The sequence below is a fragment of the Canis lupus genome, chromosome 16, assembly GCF_048164855.1.
Source record: "Canis lupus baileyi chromosome 16, mCanLup2.hap1, whole genome shotgun sequence".
Classification (NCBI taxonomy): domain Eukaryota; kingdom Metazoa; phylum Chordata; class Mammalia; order Carnivora; family Canidae; genus Canis; species Canis lupus.
The window spans coordinates 39,364,110-39,385,259 of record NC_132853.1 but is presented as its reverse complement, the minus strand read 5'-3'; the positions used below and the strand labels follow the sequence as shown (position 1 = coordinate 39,385,259).

Genomic DNA, 21,150 nt, shown 5'->3' with positions numbered 1-21,150 from the left:
CAGTGACAGTGCTGTGTGGTGGCAAGAATCCCACCGTGGCTTTGCCTCTAGCTCACAATCTGTCCTCTGCCACACCTCGCCACCCCTCCGCACAGGTCAGTTTTCCACATCTGTAAAATAATTGATTTGGATGGAGGTACACTAAAGTCCCTTCCAATGTTGCCACTTTATTTCAAAGTCCCCTTTAAATCTAATTGCTATAACCAGCACGTGGCTCCCCACCCCCAGACTATTTCTTTATTCATTTCTAACCTTTACCTTGGCAGACGAAGAGTAAGATTCATCAAGCACATTCGACAACCCATAGCACACTTCCTGTTTTTCTCCATCGCCTTACAGGTCACAGACACACAGAAGCCAGCCTTTTCAGGGCTCAGCCAGGACAGGGCTGCTGGCCAGTTACCAAAGGCTGCATTCCTCCCAGGGGCCAAGGAAGTCCTGGTGCAGGCGGGTTGTTTGGTTTTGAGGTGTGCTGGGGATGAAAGGCACCCTGGAAGTGGAAGGCTCGGTCATTCATTAATTAATTATAATTGAGGGTTTGTTCTTAAGAATGATCCTTTGAAATTACTTTCCATCAAACAGTAACTGCCACAAAGGCATCAGATACTCAGAACATTTTCCATTTCCTCAGCATGAGTATTTTTATTCTAGGACCTGAGATTCTGATCTGGTTCTTCCCTTGGGAGTCTCTCCCACCCTAGCTTTAGAGCTAGGGTTTGTTTATTTCGGGCAGGGGAGGGTGTGTGTGTCTGTGTTGTTAACGTCTACTTTTTCAAAGCAAATCTATACTACACCAAATAGCCTTTTTGTAAACTTCAGTCTGATCCTTTTCAAATAAATAGTCAAAGGAAAATTTCCACAGAAAGATTAGAAAGGCACCTGAGACTAATACCTACCTCATGTTGTGGGCCACACCTCCCGGTTACAACTAGAAGGGAGCAGCAAACTGGTATATTGATGTGGTTCTAAACAACAACAATGTGTGTGAAGGCCCAGGGGCACTTCAAGATTGGCCAAGAGGAAACACCTGTTGCACAATGATACGATCTTGTTGGTACAGTTGTCAGAGAAGGAAACTCCCACAGCAAAGGGCATAAAACCATCCAGGGCAGTCTGAGGCGGCTCAGTTGTGCAGTGCCAGGGAGCAGAGCAGAGCCCAGCCCTGCACCAAACACAGATGGGACCATGAACTCCAGCCATAAATTTAGCCAGACCCCCTCAGGCTCCCTCCGTGGCACAGGAGGCAGCTGGGGCCAGCTGGGGAGCTTCCCTCGGGCTCCCAGTGTCCATGGGGGGGCTGGGGGTGTCCGCATCTCCCTTTCCTTCAGCTCACCAAGGTGTCTGCCTCCTGGAGGGCCTTGGGGATCTAGAAAAGGCAATTCCCTCCCGGGTGCAAGTGGGAAGGAAGTGATGCAGAACCTCAATGACCGCCTGGCTTCCTACCTGGACAAGGTACGTGCCCTGGAGGAGGCCAACGAGAAGCTCGAAAGTCGCATCTTGAAGTGGCACGAGCAGAGAGATCCTGGCAGTAAGCAAAATTACTCCCAGTATGAGGAAAACATCAGCCACCTGCAAGAGCAGGTAAGATTGTGGGTGCCCCTGGAACTCAAGAGGGGGCTGCATTTCCAGAGAGCCATGGGAGGAGAAATCAGTACAAAAGACAATTTCCAGGAAAATGTCAAAAGAGCTGAAAGTAATTGTGAACAAAGGTATTTGAGGATATTTTCCTGTTATACCTTTTGGACTCGGGAAAGCCTGGTTTGTGTATTTCATCTTCTATACATAAATTATACAGAGAATCCAAAAAATGTAGGGCAACCAGCTGCTGTCCAGTATCAGTTATGACCCAGTAATGTCATAGTAATGATAAGGGCCGGTATCATGGTATTCATTCCTCATGCTCAGTGCACAAGACACAAGAGGGCATTTACTTTCTCATTACATCAGTTCTGCTCCACCTCAAAAGTCCTGGCGACAGCATGATTACCCACAGAAAGAAAGGCTGAGTTAACTCTCGGAGATCGTACCTAAAAGCTGTCACTCTAGCTTTGGCAGATACATCATTCTGACATCCCCGGATATTTCCTTTTGAGGGCTACTAGAAGCTCTGAGTTCCTCCTGCACCAAGTTCTGAAAGGGCATATTGCTAGAAAAAATAATAAAATGAGCATAATTTTTGGAATCTTATAGTTAGGATGGGTTATGGAGACTTCTTTAAAACATAAAAAAAAAAAAATTTTCACCCAAACGTTAAAAAAAAAAAAAAAAGCTGAGCTCCTATCTTCCGAGACATCTAACAATACTGGAAGTGGAGGGAATCCAGTTAGCTCACAAGTTATTTTTTAAAGCTATGTAACTTTCCTCTTATGTAAAGTGGTCCCAGAAAATTCCCCATAAGATCATGATTTTACCCATCCTAGAAAGGGTTTCCAATATTTATACAGTATTATTTCTCAACCCTCAGTTGTCCTTGCTTGAATGTAGAAAAGACCAATCAAGATAACATAAATCTGTCCTCATAATGAACCCTAATTATTGAATAATCAACCTAATAACTGACTGTGTAATTACCCTAACTATATAGTACATGGTTGTCTTTATGGAAAAAACAAGGTGACTCAACAAACCTCATCATAATTTTTTTTTCATAAATAAAGTTACTTTTGTTTTAGAATGGAGAGAACAGAAGTTTTTTTGCAAATGGACAGCTGAGAACCTAACTTCCAGAATAAACATGAGGTCAAACCTAGTCAAATAATTCACTAACTGACAGGAGAGAGGAGGGAACAGGGAAGAGGGAGGAAAGTATTAATTGGGCTCTTCCTGTATACCATCCTTGATGTTGGATGTTTTAATGCACATATTGACACCATCCAAGAGCTTTTTGCACTGATGGAAACATTCGATGTTACCTTATTCAATTCTTACAATGACCCTGTAAACACCCTGGAGTTCAGAGGTGTGACGTTGCCACCAAAAGCCACCAGCAAGAGGCAGGCATGAGATTCTTTTTATAAATTTATTTTTTTATTGGTGTTCAATTTGCCAACATATAGAATAACACCCAGTGCTCATCCCATCAAGTGCCCACCTCAATGCCCGTCACCCACTAACTCAGATCTGCTTCTAATGGTCTCACAGTTTCCACACTGCATGGTGCTCACTAGCCTATCTTCTACAAAAATAGTGCTGCTTGTTAGTAGAAATAATGCACTGCTAATCCTATGACATACATTTCATACACATTATCTCATTTCTTACCCCCAATTTATAGATGAGGAGACTGAGACTGATTGGTGGCCTAAATTCTTTGAAACAGAATTGAGAAAAGTGAGTGGGGGCTTGCCCCAGGATTCTGGGTTCTGACCTTAAATTCTGGGTTATCAATTAAATTCAGGTTTGAATTCCACTCTTTTCTAGATTTATTTTAATTGCATTTTTTCATGTTTGAAGAAAACAATTCTTTGAAGTTGAGGTTATTCTATCTGTTCTGACCTCCTTGACTCACAGGCAAGAAAACAGAGGCCCAAAGAATATGATAACCCACTACAATATAGGGGTCAACCCCTTCCCAGGCCTGATGAAATGCTATCTGCAGATATAGTATCCTTTTGTCCCACCATAGGAATCCTAAATATTACTCAAAAGATCTATAAGAAAATTAGTTCAAAAATTAATCCAATCCTTTTGAAATATCGAATTAGACATGGTCATAAGGATACATGTATTTTAGAATGCTCTCAATAGTACTATATTTGGCACTGTGGTTCATTATTTAAAAAATCCTATTTTCTTTTTCTTGGAACAAGATTATACACCCTGGAGCAACAATGCTATACTAATACACCAACTCCATTTTTTTTAAAAGAATGAACTCAGAGCCTTAGGGGAGAATCCTCGTGATTAATGACAACACACAATGCAAAACCTATGCTTCACAAATTATGTCTCAATCCATCCTCATAATACATTCATTACTGTGAAGGATGTCCCAGAAAAAGTGACTATATCATAATATTATACCAAGTAAGCCTGAACAGAGGAAATAATTTTGGTTTTTTAAACGTGTTCTAGGGTGCCTGGGTGGCTCAGTCAATTAAGCATCTGCCTTTGGCTAAGGTCATGATCCCAGGGTCCAGCGATCGAGCCCCACATTGGGCTCCCTTCTTGGTGGGGAGCCTGCTTCTCCTTCTCCCCCCATTCGTGCTTTCTCTCTCAAATAAATACAATATTTTTAAATAAATAAATGTGTTCTCTATAGAGTACATTTCAGAACTCACTATTCACGTACACTGAGAAGAATGCTGACTGGGGGGAGTCAGATTCTTGGTGGGTTTTACAACAGATAAATTATCAGTTTAACTCAAAAAAGCCAAATAAGCCCACAGATTGTATTTTTATTTTCTGATCCCATGTTGGGAATACTGTTTGGTTTCCCTGGATGTCAATCAACACCTAAGTGCACAGGGCCCCTGGGCTTTCCTAAATGGAGCTACATATCCTGTGAGTTTAGACAATGGAAGAATAAAGAGCCTGGAAGGAAAAGCATTGGTATGAAAATCCTTAAGCAGCACTGCAGCAGGGAGACAAGGAAATATCTACAGAATCCTTTTTTAGAGCAAAGGAAGTAGTCATAGTACCATTTGGAATACACCAAGAGAAGAAAAAAGTTGGGCAGGGCAGCAGCCTGGTTATCTTCCACTATGAACAGCAGAAGTTTGAAGATACATCTCAATATACAGAACCTGGACTTTATCCTATACAGGCATTGGCTCTCATTACAAAAAGTGCAAGCTTTTTCCTTTTTCCTTTTTCTTATATTCCCTATACTTTTCATCCCCATGCTTTATTTATGTTATAACTGGAAGTTTGCATCTCTTAATCCCATTTACCTATTTCACCCACTCCTCTCTCCACCTCCTCTGGCAACCACCAGTTTGTTCCCTGCATTTATGAGTTTATTTCTATTTGTCCATTTCTTTTGTTTTTTAGATTCCACATACAAGTGAAATCATATAGTATTTGTCTTTCTGACTTAATTATTATTTCTATAGTATTTTACTGTCTAACTTATTTCACCTAGCATATACCCTCTAGGTGCATCCATGTGGTTGCAAAAAGTAAGATTTCATTTTTGTTATGGCTCAGTAGTATTCCATTGCATATATATAGCACATCTTCTGTATCCATTCAGCTATCGATGGACACTTAAGTTGGTTCCATATCCTGGCTCCTACAAATAATGCTGCAATGAACATAAGGGTGCATACATCTTTTCAAATTGTTGAGTTTTTCTTCAGGTAAATATCCAGAAGTGGAATTACTGTATCATATGGCAGTTCTATTTCTAATTTTTTAAGGAACCTCCATACTGTTTTCCACAGTGGCTGCACCATTTTACATTCCCACCAACGGTGCACAGGGGTTCCCTTTTCTCCACATCCTCTCCAACACTTACTATAGCTTGTCTTTCTGATACTAGCCAATTCTGACTGGTGTGAGGTATTACCTTACCATGCTTATGGATTGGCAGAATTAATATTGTGAAAATGTCAATGTTACCCAGGGCAATTTACATTTCTAATGCAATCCCTATCAAAATACCATGGACTTTCTTCAGAGAGTTAGAGCAAATTATTTTAAGATTTGTGTAGAATCAGAAAAGACCCCAAATAGCCAGGGGAATTTTAAAAAAGAAAACTATAGCTGGGGGCATCACAATGCCAGGTTTCAGGCTGTACTACAAAGCTGTGGTCATCAAGACAGTGTGGTACTGGCACAAAAACAGACACATAGATCAATGGAACAGAATAGAGGATCCAGAAGTGGACCCTCAACTCTATGGTCAACTAATATATGATAAAGGAGGAAAGACTATCCACTGGAATAAAGACAGTCTCTTCAATAAATGGTGCTAGGAAAATTGGACATCCACATGCAGAAGAATGAAACTAGACCACTCTCTTGCACCATACACAAAGATAAACTCAAAATGGATGAAAGATCTAAATGTGAGACAAGATTCCATCAAAATCTTATTATGGTTTTCATTTGCATTTCTCTTATGATGAGTGATATTGAGCATCTTTTTGTGTGTCTTTTGGCCATCTGTAGGTCCTCTCAAAAGTTCTTTTATAAAAGAAAATTAAACATTTTACATTTTTCTAAATTAATATATAGTTTCAACTAATTCTTCAGTGTCTACAGTATGCCCAGATTATACTATGTTACAACATTATTGTATTTAATCTCTTCTAATCTAACTCTCATGAACTCTTTGATGAAGTGGCTACTATTATTATCACTATTGCCATTTTATGGATGAAGAAACTGAGATTCAGTAAGGTCACTCTGCTAGTAGGTGGGAGAACAGGACCCCAATCTCTGCCCTTTGAGTTCCAGACACAGTGTTATTATCACCTCTGAATCCTGCTATTGTGCATTCATGATACCAAATTCCAAGTAATCAATGGAGCTTTGAATAAGAGTGGATCCTTAGGGACGCCTGGGTGGCTCAGTGGTTGGGCGTCTGCCTTTGGCTCAGGGCGTGATCTCCGTGTCTGGGATCGAGTGCCTGCGAGGAGCCCGCTTCTCCCTCTGCCTCTCTCTCTCACTGTCTCTCATGAATAAATAAATAAAATCTTAAAAAAAAAAAAAAAAGAGTGGATCCTTAAAAGATGCCTTTGTATTGAGGTATAACTTTGTCCTGAGGAAATCCTTTCTGGGTAGTCCGGGTGGCTCAGCGGTTTAGCGCCGCCTTGGGTCCAGGGCCTGATCCTGGAGACCCGGGATCGAGTCCCACGTCCGGCTCCCTGCACGGAGCCTGCTTCTCCCTCTGCCTGTGTCTGTGCCTTCTCTCTCTCTCTCTCATGAATAAATAAAGCCTTAAAAGAAATCCTTTCTAAATAAAAGAATTATCTCTTCAAATATGATGAGAATGTCACAGGATTCTCTGCCTCCAGCTAAATCACAGAAGTTTAGAGCTAAGATTTTTAGTAGTTTCTACTACGAACTCCTTATTTAACAGATGATGAAATTGAAACCCAGGGAACAGGGTGACTGGCCCAAGTTCACACTAATGGTCAGTAAAGCAAGTAAAAAAGAAAATCTCCAGTTCCTAGTTCAGCACAATATGTGGTACAAAAGTAAGTAGTATTACACTTTTGATGTTCAGACATCTTCCACTCAATTTTCTGAAGAGAGTGACATATATCAAATGTGCACTACTTGTTAAAATTGCCTAGAAGAATTTACAAATCATATACATAAGCACAGTTACCCAAGTAGAAACTTTCAACAGTATTTTTCATTTTAAGGTCCAAAAGTACATAAACACCCAGTACAAGTCTTAACCAAAGGCTTTACCACAGTTAAAGTTTATTAAGCTGCCAAAAAAATATTTCAGTTAATATTTTAATAGCTACAATTAGGGCATTCTCATCATGGAATAATTTATGAACATGTACACCTATCTACAAGTTTTGTGAATGGTTATAGTCACTTTGAACAAAAAATAATTATGGCATGTGATGACTATTATAAAATTCACTCAAAATCAGTTTGACAAGCTAATATCAGTGATATTTTGATACTTTGCTCAGTGTCACTGATCAGAAACATGAATGCTACTGCAACATGAATGCTACTGCAAAGAAGAATTACGTTCATCTAAAATAACTACTGCACTTTAAGGGAGCCAGACTTATAGTCACAATAAAAACAGGATTATAACTTAAAACTTTTTTAACATCGTCAGATGTGGATGAGCTGAAACAAAACACTAAGATGTTTGCAGCACTGGAGAGTCAGAAGGCACTTTGAACAATGTCTTTCCCCCTTCCAATGTCATTCTTCTTAGAATGCACCAATCCTAGTCTGTTAAACTTAGGGTAAAAAAAGACAGTGAAGTGGCTGCGGACCATGTTCGTACTTTAAAAATCATTCTGATGGTTTGTACCTAGTAAGTGCTCAATATTTGTTGATTGCATTACTTGTTTTTCCACTGCCAGAAAAGAACAGCATCTATGCTAACAAGTGTGTACCCAGAAAGTACAGAGCAGAAATGCAGTTCTCCCATGGAAGTGTGTCTGACTTAAATGACTCTTGATGTGTGTTTTACAGATCATGGATGGCAAGCTGACCAACGCTCAGATCATTCTTCTCATTGACAATGCCAGGATGGCAGTGGATGACTTCAGCCTCAAGTAAGTTCCTTCTTCATCATATTGTGGGGAGTTTTCATTTGCTGTTTTTGTTTTGCTTTATTTGGGGGGGTTCCTCTTGTTTTTGTTTTGCTAAAGGAAAACTTATCTCACTGTTAGCCACATGTAACATCTTAATAAAATATAATTAAAAGCATAATAGGAATGAATACTTGACTGAACTCTAAACAACCTAGATATAAAATACACCTTGTAGCATGGGAAAGTTTGAATATGAACCAAGAATTAGATGATATTAAAGAGTTATTATTAGCTCTTTAGGTGTGATAATGTAATTATGCTTATTTAGAAAACTGGGTTTTTTTTTTTTTTTTTTTTTTTAGAAAACTGGGGTTTTTTTCTTATTTTAATTCTAGTATAGTTAACATACAGTGTCATATTCCTTTCAGGTGTAGAATATACTGATTCAACACTTCTATACATCACCCAGTGCTCATCATCACAAGTGCACTCCTTAACTCCCATCACCTGTTTCCCCTACCCATTGCCCCTCAGGTAACCATCAGTTTGTTCTCCATAATTAAGAGTATGCCCATCACTTAGATTTAACAGCTGTTAACATTTGCTTCATTCTTTTTTTTTAAGATTTATTTATTTATTTGAGAGAAATGGAGAGTGTGTGGTAGGGAGGTACAGAGGAAGAGAGAGAATCCCAAGCAGACTCTGCACTGAGCACAGACCCCCAACTCAGGGCTCAATCTCACAACCCTGATATCATGACCAAGGCCAAAACCAAGAGTTAGACACTTAACCAACTGAGCTCTGGGTGCCCCCTTTTGCTTCATTCTTAATGAAAATTCTTGTTTTTAAAAGATATATTCCTAAGTACTTAGGGGTTAAGTGTTGTAATGTCTATAATTCAGTTTAAAATACAAAATAGGGGATCTCTGGGTGGCTCAGTGGTTTATTGCCTGCCTTCAGCCCAGGGCATGATCCTGGAGTCCTGGGATTGAGTCCCGCATCAGGCTCCTGCTTCTCTCTCTTTCTCTCTCTCGAATAAATAAATAAAATTTAAAAAATAAAATAAAATACAAAATAGAGTATAGATGAAGCAAAATGTTAACAGTTAGAGTCTAAGTGATGGGCATAGGACTGTTTATTATTTCATCCTAATTTAAAAAAAACATAACAACATTGTTATTAACAAGTCTTCATCACAGAAAAACCTGCATGAAACAGACATATGAAAGATGTGCAGCATATGTTCATTTGCTCTTATTAAACCTAAAAACTAAGAGATTCACCTCCAGACTGAAGTAAATCCTTACAAGGCCATAGTCTTCCAACAATAGGTGTATTCTTCTCTTCCTTCCAACCAAAGGTATGAAAATGAACACTCCTTCAAGAAAGATCTAGAAATTGAAGTTGAAGGTCTCCGAAAGACCTTGGATGATCTGACCATTGTCACAACAGATTTGGAACAGGAGGTTGAGGGGATGAGGAAAGAGCTTATCCTCATGAAGAAGCGACATGAGCAGGTAGGACTACCCAGGACCTCCTGGTAACTAGCACAGCTTTTAACAGGCACTTTCAGATGATTCAATAGCCCAGAAGCCCAGAAGAAACCATCATCTGAATGCCGGTCCTAGTGTCCTTCAACCTAAGTAATTATAAGGAACCATATAAACATCTAATTTTTCCAGCTTCAGGCTTATCTATTCAGTGTCAAATCCAACAGCCAAAATATAATCATAATTAATGACAAATCAGTCAACAATTTTGCTAATACACAATGTTTACCTCGACTTATTTGTTAATATAGTACTGTAAGAATAAATGCATGAGCTTGAACTTCCTTCGTTGACCCAATGTGCAAAAAACTGGAGGACAGTAGAATAAAGAGAACTTGCCACTAACCAAGGTAAATAAAACTAGTGGCAAAACTGAAGAATCTTAATTTCCATAAGCATTTAAATGACTTTGAAAAAGTTACCATCCATCTGAAGTCCCTGAGACTCTGATGCAATAAGAAAAGCAATCCCCATTTTAGGCAAACAAAATTGCTAATGAACATCAAAGAACCTCAGTTCTGAACAGTTGGTTAGACAATGATTGTAAATTAAACCTGTCCTACGGTTTCTTGATTTTCGTGATATTCTATGGGTGCCAGCCCTACAGAGTCATAATGCATTGACAAGATATTAAAAGGCTTTATACCTTTTGACTTTGGGTTGCTGGAATGCCTCCTGAAAGCCTTAGCCTATAATCTGAAATGTTAAACTGTTGAATTGTGCCATCACTTCACCCATGAACATGTGATGAAGAGTGCTTTACATGCTATGTAAGCATAATTCTTTGTGAAACATTTCCAAACAGGGATTATAAATTTTATTTTATTTTTTATTTATTTATGATAGTCACACACACAGAGAGAGAGAGAGAGAGTCAGAGACACAGGCAGAGGGAGAAGCAGGCTCCATGCACCGGGAGCCTGACGTGGGATTCGATCCCGGGTCTCCAGGATCGCGCCCTGGGCCAAAGGCAGGCGCTAAACCGCTGCGCCACCCAGGGATCCCCCAAACAGGGATTAATTCAATAATCACAGAAGCCATTTGATTACCTATCTAATCTAGTGCTATTTTTTATTTTCTAAGGTTATAATAGAAAAATATACAATGTTTTGCCATTAATGAATAAGATAATAACTAAGAAATCAAACCATACCAGTAAAAGAATAAAAAACCACAAGAGCTGAATTTTTAAAAGACCTGTTAACTGCTGCCAGTCAACACACTTCTGGTCTTCTGATTACCAAAGCCAGTTCATTTTCTTTCTCTATTACTAAACAGGAAATGAAGGAACATCATATGCCAAATGACTTCAAGGTCAATGTGAAGGTGAATACAATTCCAGGAGAAGATCTGATTAAGGTCCTGGAGGATATGAGGCAGGAATATGAATTTATAATAAAGAAGAAGCATCAAGACTTGGACACTTGGTATAAAGAGCAGGTAAAGGAAAGGTGCTCAAACTTCCCAAAGGTTCCATTTCCATGTGGTCCCAATGCCAATGCCTCTGCCCTTTGCTTGTCTCATAGGCAGCAGCCATGGCCCAGGAGGTGGCCAGTCCAGCAACTGTGCAGAGTAGCCAAAGTGACATCCATGAACTGAAGCGCACTTTCCAGGCCCTGGAGATTGACCTGCAGGCACAGCGCAACAGAGTGAGTCTGAGCTAGGGTCAGGTACCACCTCCTCCTTGACTTCTCTTGACTCTCTTGATTTCTTGCCTGGGCCTCTCTCTCCAACTCCCTTGGGACATTTCTTACTTCCCACTTTCCATCCAGATTGTTCAAAATGATAATGGTAATAAGAGCTATCATTTATTGTGGCACAAGGTTTCTACCTTGTGCCACAGTGTATGCCAGGGAGTTCATTATGTTAACTGCCATCAATCCTCACATTAACCTTTCCAGGCAGGTCTTTGTGTTCTCATTTTATAGATGAGGAAACCAAAGCTCCAGATAAATTGTCCAAAGTCATACAAATAGTAAGTGGCCAGTGGTATAACCACCTGGTGTTTGAGGAGAAGTGTGGGGGGTCTAGTACGTCCTCATAATCTCACCAGTACTCTCCCCACTTACAACCAGGATGCCCCCTGAAGCCCTAATACAAAGAAATTCTGGTGTCAACATGAATTGCTGGCAAATCCAGCCCTGTCTGACTCCAAAGTAGTGCTCTGTCCATTATATATATATATATATATATATATATATATATATATATATATATATATATATAGATGTCTTATCATCCAGTAAACTATAAATTCTTATTTCTAAGTCATTTCTATAATTTTCATGGTTTTTAGTAAAATGCTTTGTATGAGTGTCACAAGCACTCAAAATCATTAAATGAAATCTGTCATTTGATTCCCATTTGAATCTTCTAATCATTTATCAATATTATTTCCAAGTGCTACTCTGCCCTTGATCTTGAGGAGAATAATTGGTTCATTCTATTGGAGATACACATGGTAAATTACTGTTATGTTTTAGGAATAAGTGATGGTAAACAGACATTTAAAAGGTACATTGTCAAGGTGATAATAATGAGCACAGAAATAATTACAGTGTTTAATGGCTTTCAAAGCATTTGGACATGCAGTATTTCACAACAACCATGTGAGGTCAGCAAGACATTTGCATTCATTTTTATGCATTCTACTATCTGATACTATTCTAAATACTAAGGATTCTATAATAAGGGAATTTACATTCTAGTTTGGATGACCGATCATAATATATATGTGAGATGGAGAAAAGTGCTACTAAGAAATGAAGCATGGAGTGAGGAGGTCAGGCATGCTGAAATATAGAGCCGCCAATTTAAACAGGGTAGCCAGGAAAGGTTTTACTGTTAAGGTGAACAAAAACCTAGAAGTGGTGAGCAGGTGCATTACATGGCTATGGAGAGAGGGTTCCAGGTGGAGGGAACAGCAAATGCAAAAGCCATGAGGCACAGGTATGTCAGTTGGGTTGGAGGAATAGCAGGAAAGCCAATGTGTCCATAATGAATGAACAAAGGAAAGAACAAAGGAGAGAAGAGGAGGAAAGGGAAGGGGTGACCCTTGGGGTAAAAGTGGGGTCAGACTGTATAGCTTGTCCCTTGGAGGGAAGTCTAAAGGAATTTGGAACAGCAGATACAGAGAAGCTGTACACTTTGAGGAGCTTTGCTATAGGTGAAGGAGAGCAGAGAAATTGAATGACAACTAAATGTAGATATGGATTCAAGAGAGAAAATTTTTAAGGTGGGAGAAATTATTCTATTTGAAAGCCAATGGGAAGAATCTGGTAGAGAGGAAAATATTAATGATACAAGAAAGTGGGCAATTGCTCAAATGACTGGAGCACAGACAGCTCATGCATTGTAACAGGAGAAGAGCAAGAACTTGGACACAGGCTCATGGGTGTGAGTGGAAGTAATGTTGGGAACTTGTTGGGATCCTCTCCTGATGGCTTTCATTTCCTCAAGACAGGAAGCAAGGCCATGGGCTGAAAGAAAGGAGAGGGAGGAGGGGATCTAAGGACAGAGGAGAAGGAATGCAGTAGCCCTCTGGGAGAACAGGAGAGTGATGAGTGCAGGCCAGGCAGCATTAAGTGCCCTGTGAAAGTTAACACCATAAGCAAATGAGATTATCCAGCATAGTTGCGAGTTTCTCCTGAAGATTTAAGTTACACACTCCAGAAAAGTGGGTGGGAAATCCAAAGAGAACAGGGTCTTGATCTCAGTTCTCCGTATCCTAGTGTGGCAACTTCATTGTGCAGCTTTTAGGACTTCCTCAATAATGACAATTCATTATCATTGTCATAATCAATGAGCATTGCTTGGGACTATGGATGCTAGATTGACCAAATTGAAATATAGGCCATCCAGTTAAATTTGAATTTCAAATACAAAGCAAAGGGTGTGGGGGTTTTTTTGTTTTTTTGTTTTTAGTATAAGTATGTCCCGTGCAATATTGAGGCAATTTTTAGGACATACTTGTACTAATAAATTACTCATTGCTCATCTGAAATTCAAATTTAGCTAGGTGCTATTTTATCCAGCATCCCTACTTGAGACCCTTCTCTGAAGATACAAAGAGACAGCTGTCCCAGTTTCTATTTCTCCCGGGAGTTTTCTATATGGCCACAGATAAAATATAAGCATGAGGAGGTAAAGAATAAATCAGAGCAAGGCAGCGTATGCCCAACCCCAAATGAGTAGCATACTCAATAAACACTGCAGGAACATAGCAAAGCTGCCAAGAGCTCCCCAACACAAAGAAATGGGCTTCAAAAATTCTGACTTTCGTGCACTCCTCACTGCCCAAGCCCCAAACCTGTGAGTCAGTCAGGTGCCCACTTTTGCATCCCAGAAGCCACCAGAGTGATCAGTATAATCCAACTACTCAATAAGCCTACATTATTGAAGCAGCCAAGCTATCAGCCAATTAATGGAAGAAACATCATATCCTCTTTCAGAAATCTGCTTTAGAGAACATGTTATCAGAGACCCAGTCTCGGTACTCCTGCCAGCTCCAGGACATGCAACAGATCATCTCCCACTATGAGGATGAATTGAGGCAGCTGCGCCATGACCTGGAGCGTCAGCACAATGAATACAAGGTCCTCCTGGGCATCAAGACCCACCTAGAGAAGGAAATCGCCACCTACCAGCAGCTTCTGGAGGGAGAGAGTGAGGGGTAAGGCAAAGGCTGGCAGGGGAGGAGGACAAAATAACATTGAGTTTTTGTGTGTGCCTTCATATACCTCAGAGTTCTGTTAGCAATCATCACTCCAGAGAAAGAAAAGTTTATGTTGAATTTCTTCTGGATATTTAAATCAGGTTGTATCTCATTAAATAGCAAGTATGAATTAATCAGCTATTCCCAGGGTACTAAGATTTGAAGTCAATTGTTAAAATTAATATGTTAAAATCTCCAAAAAGAAACAACTAGGAAGGCTTGGCTATAGTATTTCCCACTGGGAATGCATACAATTTTGGCTCCAAAAACAAAACAAAACAAAAAGCCCAGAAGGTTGGAAGGATATTTTAGTCTGACAGTATAAGAAGATTCCTAAGAGGTTGAGAAGTCTGGATTCTTCAATGTGGCATTTCTGAGCAACTTGGGAAATGACAATAGTTGTCTGGGTGGAAAAAAGGACACATGCATTCTATGACCCAAGAAAAAAGTTTTAGAATTTTTTTTTAAAAAATACATAGAGGCACTTGGCTGGCTTAGTTAATAGGACATGAGGCTCTTGATTGTGGTGTTGTGACTTGGAGCCCCACATTGGGTGTAGATATTGCTTAAATAAATAAACTTTAAAAAATAAAATTAAATAAAAATACATAAATAAAAGACTATCAGACCAAACTTTGAACAGTCTGAAAAGCCCAAGGGTTCCAGGCTTCAAACCCAGACCCTGAAAAAGATCCCAGTGGAGGCAAAGCCTGCAGCCAGCTGAAAGAATGGAGGTAGTTTGGTAGACTTCCCTTGGTCCTAAGGTCAGTGGGAGGCAGTACTCACTTCCTTCTGGATCCAGGAAGGTTTTCCCATGAACTCATGAACTTGAGACTACAGAACTCAGCCAATTATCCTCATTAAAGAGCTATGAATTTACAAGCAAGCAAAGGAAGTTAGTTCACCTTGAGGAATTTTTATGATTGTTGCTAACACTAGAATGAGCTGTAATTCTTATCATTTTTATAGGACAATGGAGGAATCGAAGTCAAGTGTTAAAGGTAAAAATTTCTTTCATTGTTTGAATCTACTTTTTAAAAAATGAATCAACATGTTTATTCATTCTATAGTACTCATAATCCTTAGTGTACTCCCAAATATCCTGTGTTCGATTTTTATTTTACCCCAGATGGCAAGGAATTTTGAATTAACTCAAATTAGATAAAAAAGAAAAAAGTGAGCTCTCAGTATTGTCTTCAATAATACACATGCAAGTCCTCTGCCAGCAATAAAATAGATAGCAATGATCATTCATATTATTACATCTCTGTTAAGTTATGGGGTCTGTTTAATAAACTGCTAGATTACAAGAAAATTATTTCACATAATTTACCAAACTACATTCTGTTAAACATTAGTGTTCTGTGAGACTTTAATTGTGTATTACAAAAAATGTGTCCCATGACCAGAAATGGTTGAAATGCTAGGTACCACTATCCTCCTCATGAACAGTCATGCATTTCAGTAAGTTAAAGATAGACCAGGCACTCCTGTGAGGGAGAAAAGAAACAGAAAAGAGAAAGAACTATCAAAAGTTTTACTTGCTTAACTTGGTGTTACCAAAAATCCTTGACCTGGGAACCCTACTTTCTCAGATTGCCTTTAATATCTCATGGAAAAGTTCTAAGAAACCATAGTTTGGTACAAGTGGCACTTTTCTGATTAGTTTGTGATAAAAGTGTTCTAAGGCATTAGATTCAGAGAATCAGGGTTTCAGGGACCATCATGGGCAGCTGGTCTAACTGCTACTTCTCTGCAAGATATTGACAAATGGTCTGTTAGCCTACTTACACGTGTCCAGAAACAGGGAACCCATTACTTGATGGAGTGGCCTACTCTACTGTTGGAGAGGTTGATTTAACAAAGTTTTCCCTGTATCTCTATTAATGTTAGATCTTCCCTTTGGTCTGGAATCAGTTTCCTGGTGTGTCAACAAAGCACATATTCAAGTAAATCATAACTTTGAAAACAGTGACCATGATAAGCATCTCTGGCTTCTCAGCCATCTTTCATGCTTTCTAGATCTTTAAATGAGGTGTCCAGAATGGTATTTAGTGCTCTGTTAGCTCATAGAACCTGTGATACAAGTACAACAAAGCATGCAGAAGCCAGAAGGCCTCCCAAAGAGCATATAGTCAGAGCCTAGATTCTGTATCAGACAAACCTAAGATGCAGGTCTTGGCCTCTAGATGATGACACTATTCACACATTCTTGTTTCCTGGAGGGTGGGAGGAAAAAACCTTCTTTGGTGAGATCTCTTTAACCCCAGCAGAACCTGCCATATTGCTGTGTGATCATTTTGGAAGGGACAGGGAAGCTTCAGGTACTGAGAACAGGGAACTACAAATGACTTTTTCAGATGGTAAGAGGAGCATGGCAGTCATCTCTTCATTGCTTTTTTCCCTCAGCAACAAAGATCAAGGCCATCACACAGGAGAGCGTCAATGGAAGAATAATTCTTTCTCAAGTGAATGAGATCGAAAAGTATGCATAAGGCCAATAAAAGTTTTGGCCTATTATAAGAACTACTTTTCCCCAATGGAAATTCTTGCCCAGACAAAGGGGTGAGTCCTAAGAGGTATCCTTGAAGTTATCAAACTCAGAATCTTATTTTTTTCCTCTGTAAGACAATCTCACCAGACATTCCATAATGATCTTAATATATTGCTATACTTTTTGAATCAAAGTATGAGTTTATGAGCTTTTTAAAGCTCTACTTTCCTACTACAATCTTTAGATTGCCATTGCTACATGCTGTTTTGTAGTCAATAAAACTCTATACCAGCTGCATCATGTCTTTGTTTATACCACATCATATTCATGTCATTTTTATATCAAGGTCTCATCCTAAGAAAAGATTCTTAGGGCACTGTCCATGAAAGAAAGGGACCTTAATACTTTGACCATGTCTGCGGCAGCCAAACACTGGGCAGAATTGTTACACTGCAGCCATTCAACCTAGTGACAAGATGTGGCTCATGAGGCTTTCCAGACCTCTGCCAACAGGAAGGGGAAAAACAGAGAAGGAAGGCCTAGAAAGTCTCACTGGGAATGTGAGATGACCAAAAATTATTCTAGCTCACATACATACATACATACAATTAGAGAAGGGAATTCAGGGGGAGAAAACCCTTATTACAAACAGACACTAAGACCCTAAAAGAGGAAGTGACTTGTCCAACATCTAAAATACAAATATTAGGACCCGAGTATTATGGGAGGTGGAGTAGGGGCTGAAGCACAGAGACTTTGCACCTCTGTCCTCTCAAGAAGATGCCTTTCTCTCAAACTATAGCAGCGTAAGCCACTGTTCCAAGACTGGTACAAAGGAGCAATGTTGGAGAAAAGGAAGATGGAAATCCATATATCTGCTAAGGCATCATCAGAATGCTGTACATGGAATTATAGGATATACACAATTTTAAGGGACCACAAGCATAGACTAGTCAAACTCTCCCATTTTACAGACAAATAAACTGAGGCCCAGAATAAGAAATGCATTTAATCAAAGACTCACTGGATTGTTGCTAGGCTACATCCAGCTCTCTCAACTCTGTTAACTGTTGTTAAACTACAAGTGGTAGGATGTAGTTAGTGCCATTATTATCTAACACATTTGCAATGTCCCATGTTTTTTTTGTTTTATGTTTTAATACTTTCTTGGAAAGGATAGCTTTTGATATTTTCTGAACTCGGCATTTGTCAAAACTGAATTGGTCTTCCCTTTAAGGAATTTAAATAGTGTTTCTGACTCCTCATCCCCAAAGAATGGAAAACCATCCCCTAACATCTGAAATTAGGCAAAAGGAACCCGAGATAATCATGTCATTATCACACAATTCAAAAATGTGTTACTGGTTTAACTAAATACACTAATCATCTGGAGTAAATTTGCAAACTTATCATTTAAGATAACCTCAAAAAATAACCATTACACTAATACTTTCAGTGAATTTTCTTTGTGCAGTATTTGTGGAGACTTTTGATGTTTTGGGGAGCAAGAGTGGATCCATATTAGATTTTCTTTTTTTTATTTTTTTTTCTTTTCTATTGGAGCTCAATTTGCCAACATATAGCATAACACCCACTGCTCATCCCATCAAGTGCCCCCCTCAGTGCCCGTCACCCATTCACCCCCACCTCCCGCCCACCTCCTTTTCCACCACCCCTTGTTCGTTTCCCAGAGTTAAGAATCTCTCAGTTCTGTCTCCCTCTCTGATATTTCCCACTCATTTACTCTCCTTTCCCCTTTAATCCCTTTCACTATTTTTTATATTCCCCGAATGAATGAGACCATATGTTTGTCCTCCAATTGACTTACTTCACTCAGCATAATATCCTCCAGTTCTATCCATGTCGAAACAAATGGTGGGTATTTATCATTTCTAATGGCTGAGTAATATTCCATTGTATACATAAACCACATCTTCTTTATCCATTCATCTTTTGATGGACACCAAGGTTCTTTCCACAGTTTGGCTATTGTGGACATTGCTGCTAGAAACATTGGGGTGCAGGTGTCTCAGTCTTTCACTGCATCTGTATCTTTGAGGTAAATCCCCAATAGTTCAATTGCTGGGTGGTAGGGCAGTTCTATTTTTAACTCTTTGAGGAACCTCAGTTCCTCAGTTTTCCAGAGTGGCTGCACCAGTTCACATTCCCACCAACAGTGCAAAAGGGTTCCCCTTTCTCCACATCCTCTCCAACATTTGTTGTTTCCTGCCTTGTTAATTTCCCCTATTCTCACTGGTGTGAGGTGGTATCTCATCGTGGTTTTGATTTGTATTTCCCTGATGGCAAATGATGCGGAGCATTTCCTCATGTGTTTGTTGGCCATGTGTATGTCTTCTTTGGTGAAATTTCTGTTCATGTTTTTTGCCCATTTCATGATTGGATTGTTTGTTTCTTTGCTGTTGAGTTTAATAAGTTCTTTATAGATCTTGGATACTAGCCCTTTATCTGATATATCATTTGCAAATATCTTTTCCCATTAATAGGTTGTCTTTTAGTTTTGTGGACTATTTCTTTTGCTGTGCAGAAGCTTTTTATCCTGATTAAGTCCCAATAGTTCATTTTTGCTTTTGTTTCCCTTGCCATGATAGATGTATCTTGCAAGAAGTTGGTGTGGCCAAGTTCAAAAAGGGTGTTGCCTGTGATCTCCTCTAGGATTTTGATGGATTCTTGTCTCTCATTTAGATCTTTCATCCATTTTGAGTTTATCTTTGTATATGGTGTAAGAGAATGGTCCAGTTTCCTTCTTCTGCATGTGGCTGTCCAATATTCCCAAAACCATTTATTGAAGAGACTGTCCTTTTTACAGCGGATAGTCTTTCCTGCTTTGTCAAATATTAGTTGGCCATAGAGTTGAGGGCCCATTTCTGGGTTCTCTATTCTGTTCCATTGATCTATGTGTCTGTTTTTGTGCCAGTACCACACTGTCTTGATGATCACAGCATTGTAGTACAACTTGAAATCTGGCATTGTGATGCTCCCAGCTCTGGTTTTCTTTTTTAATATTCCCCTGGCTATTTGGGGTCTTTTCTTACCCCCACACAAATCTTAAGATGATTTGTTCCAACTCTCTAAAGAAAGTCCATGGTATTTTGATAGGGATTGCATTTGTGTAAATTGCCCTGGGTAACATTGACATTTTCACAATATTAATTCTTCCAATCCATAAGCATGGAATTTTTTCCCATCTCTTTGTGTCTTCCTCAATTTCTTTAGAAAGTGTTCTATAGTTTTTAGGGTATAGATCCTTTACCTCTTTGGTTAGGTTTATTCCTAGGTATCTTACGCTTTCGGGTGCAATTGTAAATGGGACTGACTCCTTAATTTCTCTTTCTTCAGTTTCATTGTTAGTGTAGAGAAATGCCACTGATTTCTTTCTGTGCATTGATTTTGTATCCTACCGTACTGCCAAATTGCTGTATGAGTTCTAGCAATCTTGGGGTGGAGGCTTTTGGGTTTTCTATGTACAGTATCAGGTCATCTCTGAAGAGGGAGAGTTTGAATTTTTCTTTGCTAATTTGAATGCCTTTTATTTCTTTTTGTTGTCTGATTGCTGAGGCTAGGACTTCTAGTACTATGTTGAATAGCAGTGGTGAGAGTGGACATCCCTGTCTTGTTCCTGATCTTAGGGGAAAGGCTCCCAGTGCTTCCCCATTGAAAATGAGATTTGCTGTGGGCTTTTCGTAGATGGCTTTTTTTTAATTTATTTTTTATTGGTGTTCAATTTACTAACATACAGAATAACCCCCAGTGCCCGTCACCCATTCACTCCCACCCCCCGCCCTCCTCCCCTTCTACCACCCCTAGTTCGTTTCCCAGAGTTAGCAGTCTTTACGTTCTGTCTCCCTTTCTGATATTTCCCACACATTTCTTCTCCCTTCCCTTATATTCCCTTTCACTATTATTTATATTCCCCAAATGAATGAGAACATGTAATGTTTGTCCTTCTCCGATTGACTTACTTCACTCAGCATAATACCCTCCAGTTCCATCCACGTTGAAGCAAATGGTGGGTATTTGTCATTTCTAATAGCTGAGTAATATTCCATTGTATACATAAACCACATTGTAGATGGCTTTTAAGATGTTGAGGAATGTTCCCTCTATCCCTACACTCTGAAGAGTTTTGATCAGGAATGGATGCTGTATTTTGTCACATGCTTTCTCTGCATTTATTGAGAGGATTGTATG

The 21,150-nt window shown here is 39.4% G+C and overlaps 1 protein-coding gene and 1 long non-coding RNA gene across 3 annotated transcripts in view; one reads left to right on the top strand and one right to left on the bottom strand.

Moving 5' to 3' along the window:
• The window catches only part of LOC140606716 (uncharacterized), an 80,672-nt gene that overhangs the window by 40,452 nt on the left and 19,070 nt on the right, over positions 1-21,150 (bottom strand). The gene's annotated exons all lie outside the window — the stretch shown is intronic.
• Positions 1,110-17,238, top strand: KRT23 (keratin 23). The gene is made up of 8 exons (XM_072780490.1): positions 1,110-1,581; positions 8,122-8,204; positions 9,544-9,700; positions 11,012-11,173; positions 11,260-11,382; positions 14,185-14,405; positions 15,417-15,448; positions 16,857-17,238. Exons 1-8 carry the CDS (start codon positions 1,186-1,188, stop codon positions 16,940-16,942), a joined length of 1,260 nt encoding a protein of 419 aa, XP_072636591.1. The 5' UTR covers positions 1,110-1,185; the 3' UTR covers positions 16,943-17,238.

Excerpts from the sequence above, each read along its gene's own strand:
- KRT23 (XM_072780490.1), top strand. The coding sequence starts at position 1,186 with ATGAACTCCAGCCATAAATTTAGCCAGACCCCCTCAGGCTCCCTCCGT. Across the intron at positions 11,174-11,259 it reads ACACTTGGTATAAAGAGCAG|GCAGCAGCCATGGCCCAGGA; the intron begins GTAAAGGAAAGG and ends CTTGTCTCATAG. Across the intron at positions 15,449-16,856 it reads ATCGAAGTCAAGTGTTAAAG|CAACAAAGATCAAGGCCATC; the intron begins GTAAAAATTTCT and ends TTTTTCCCTCAG.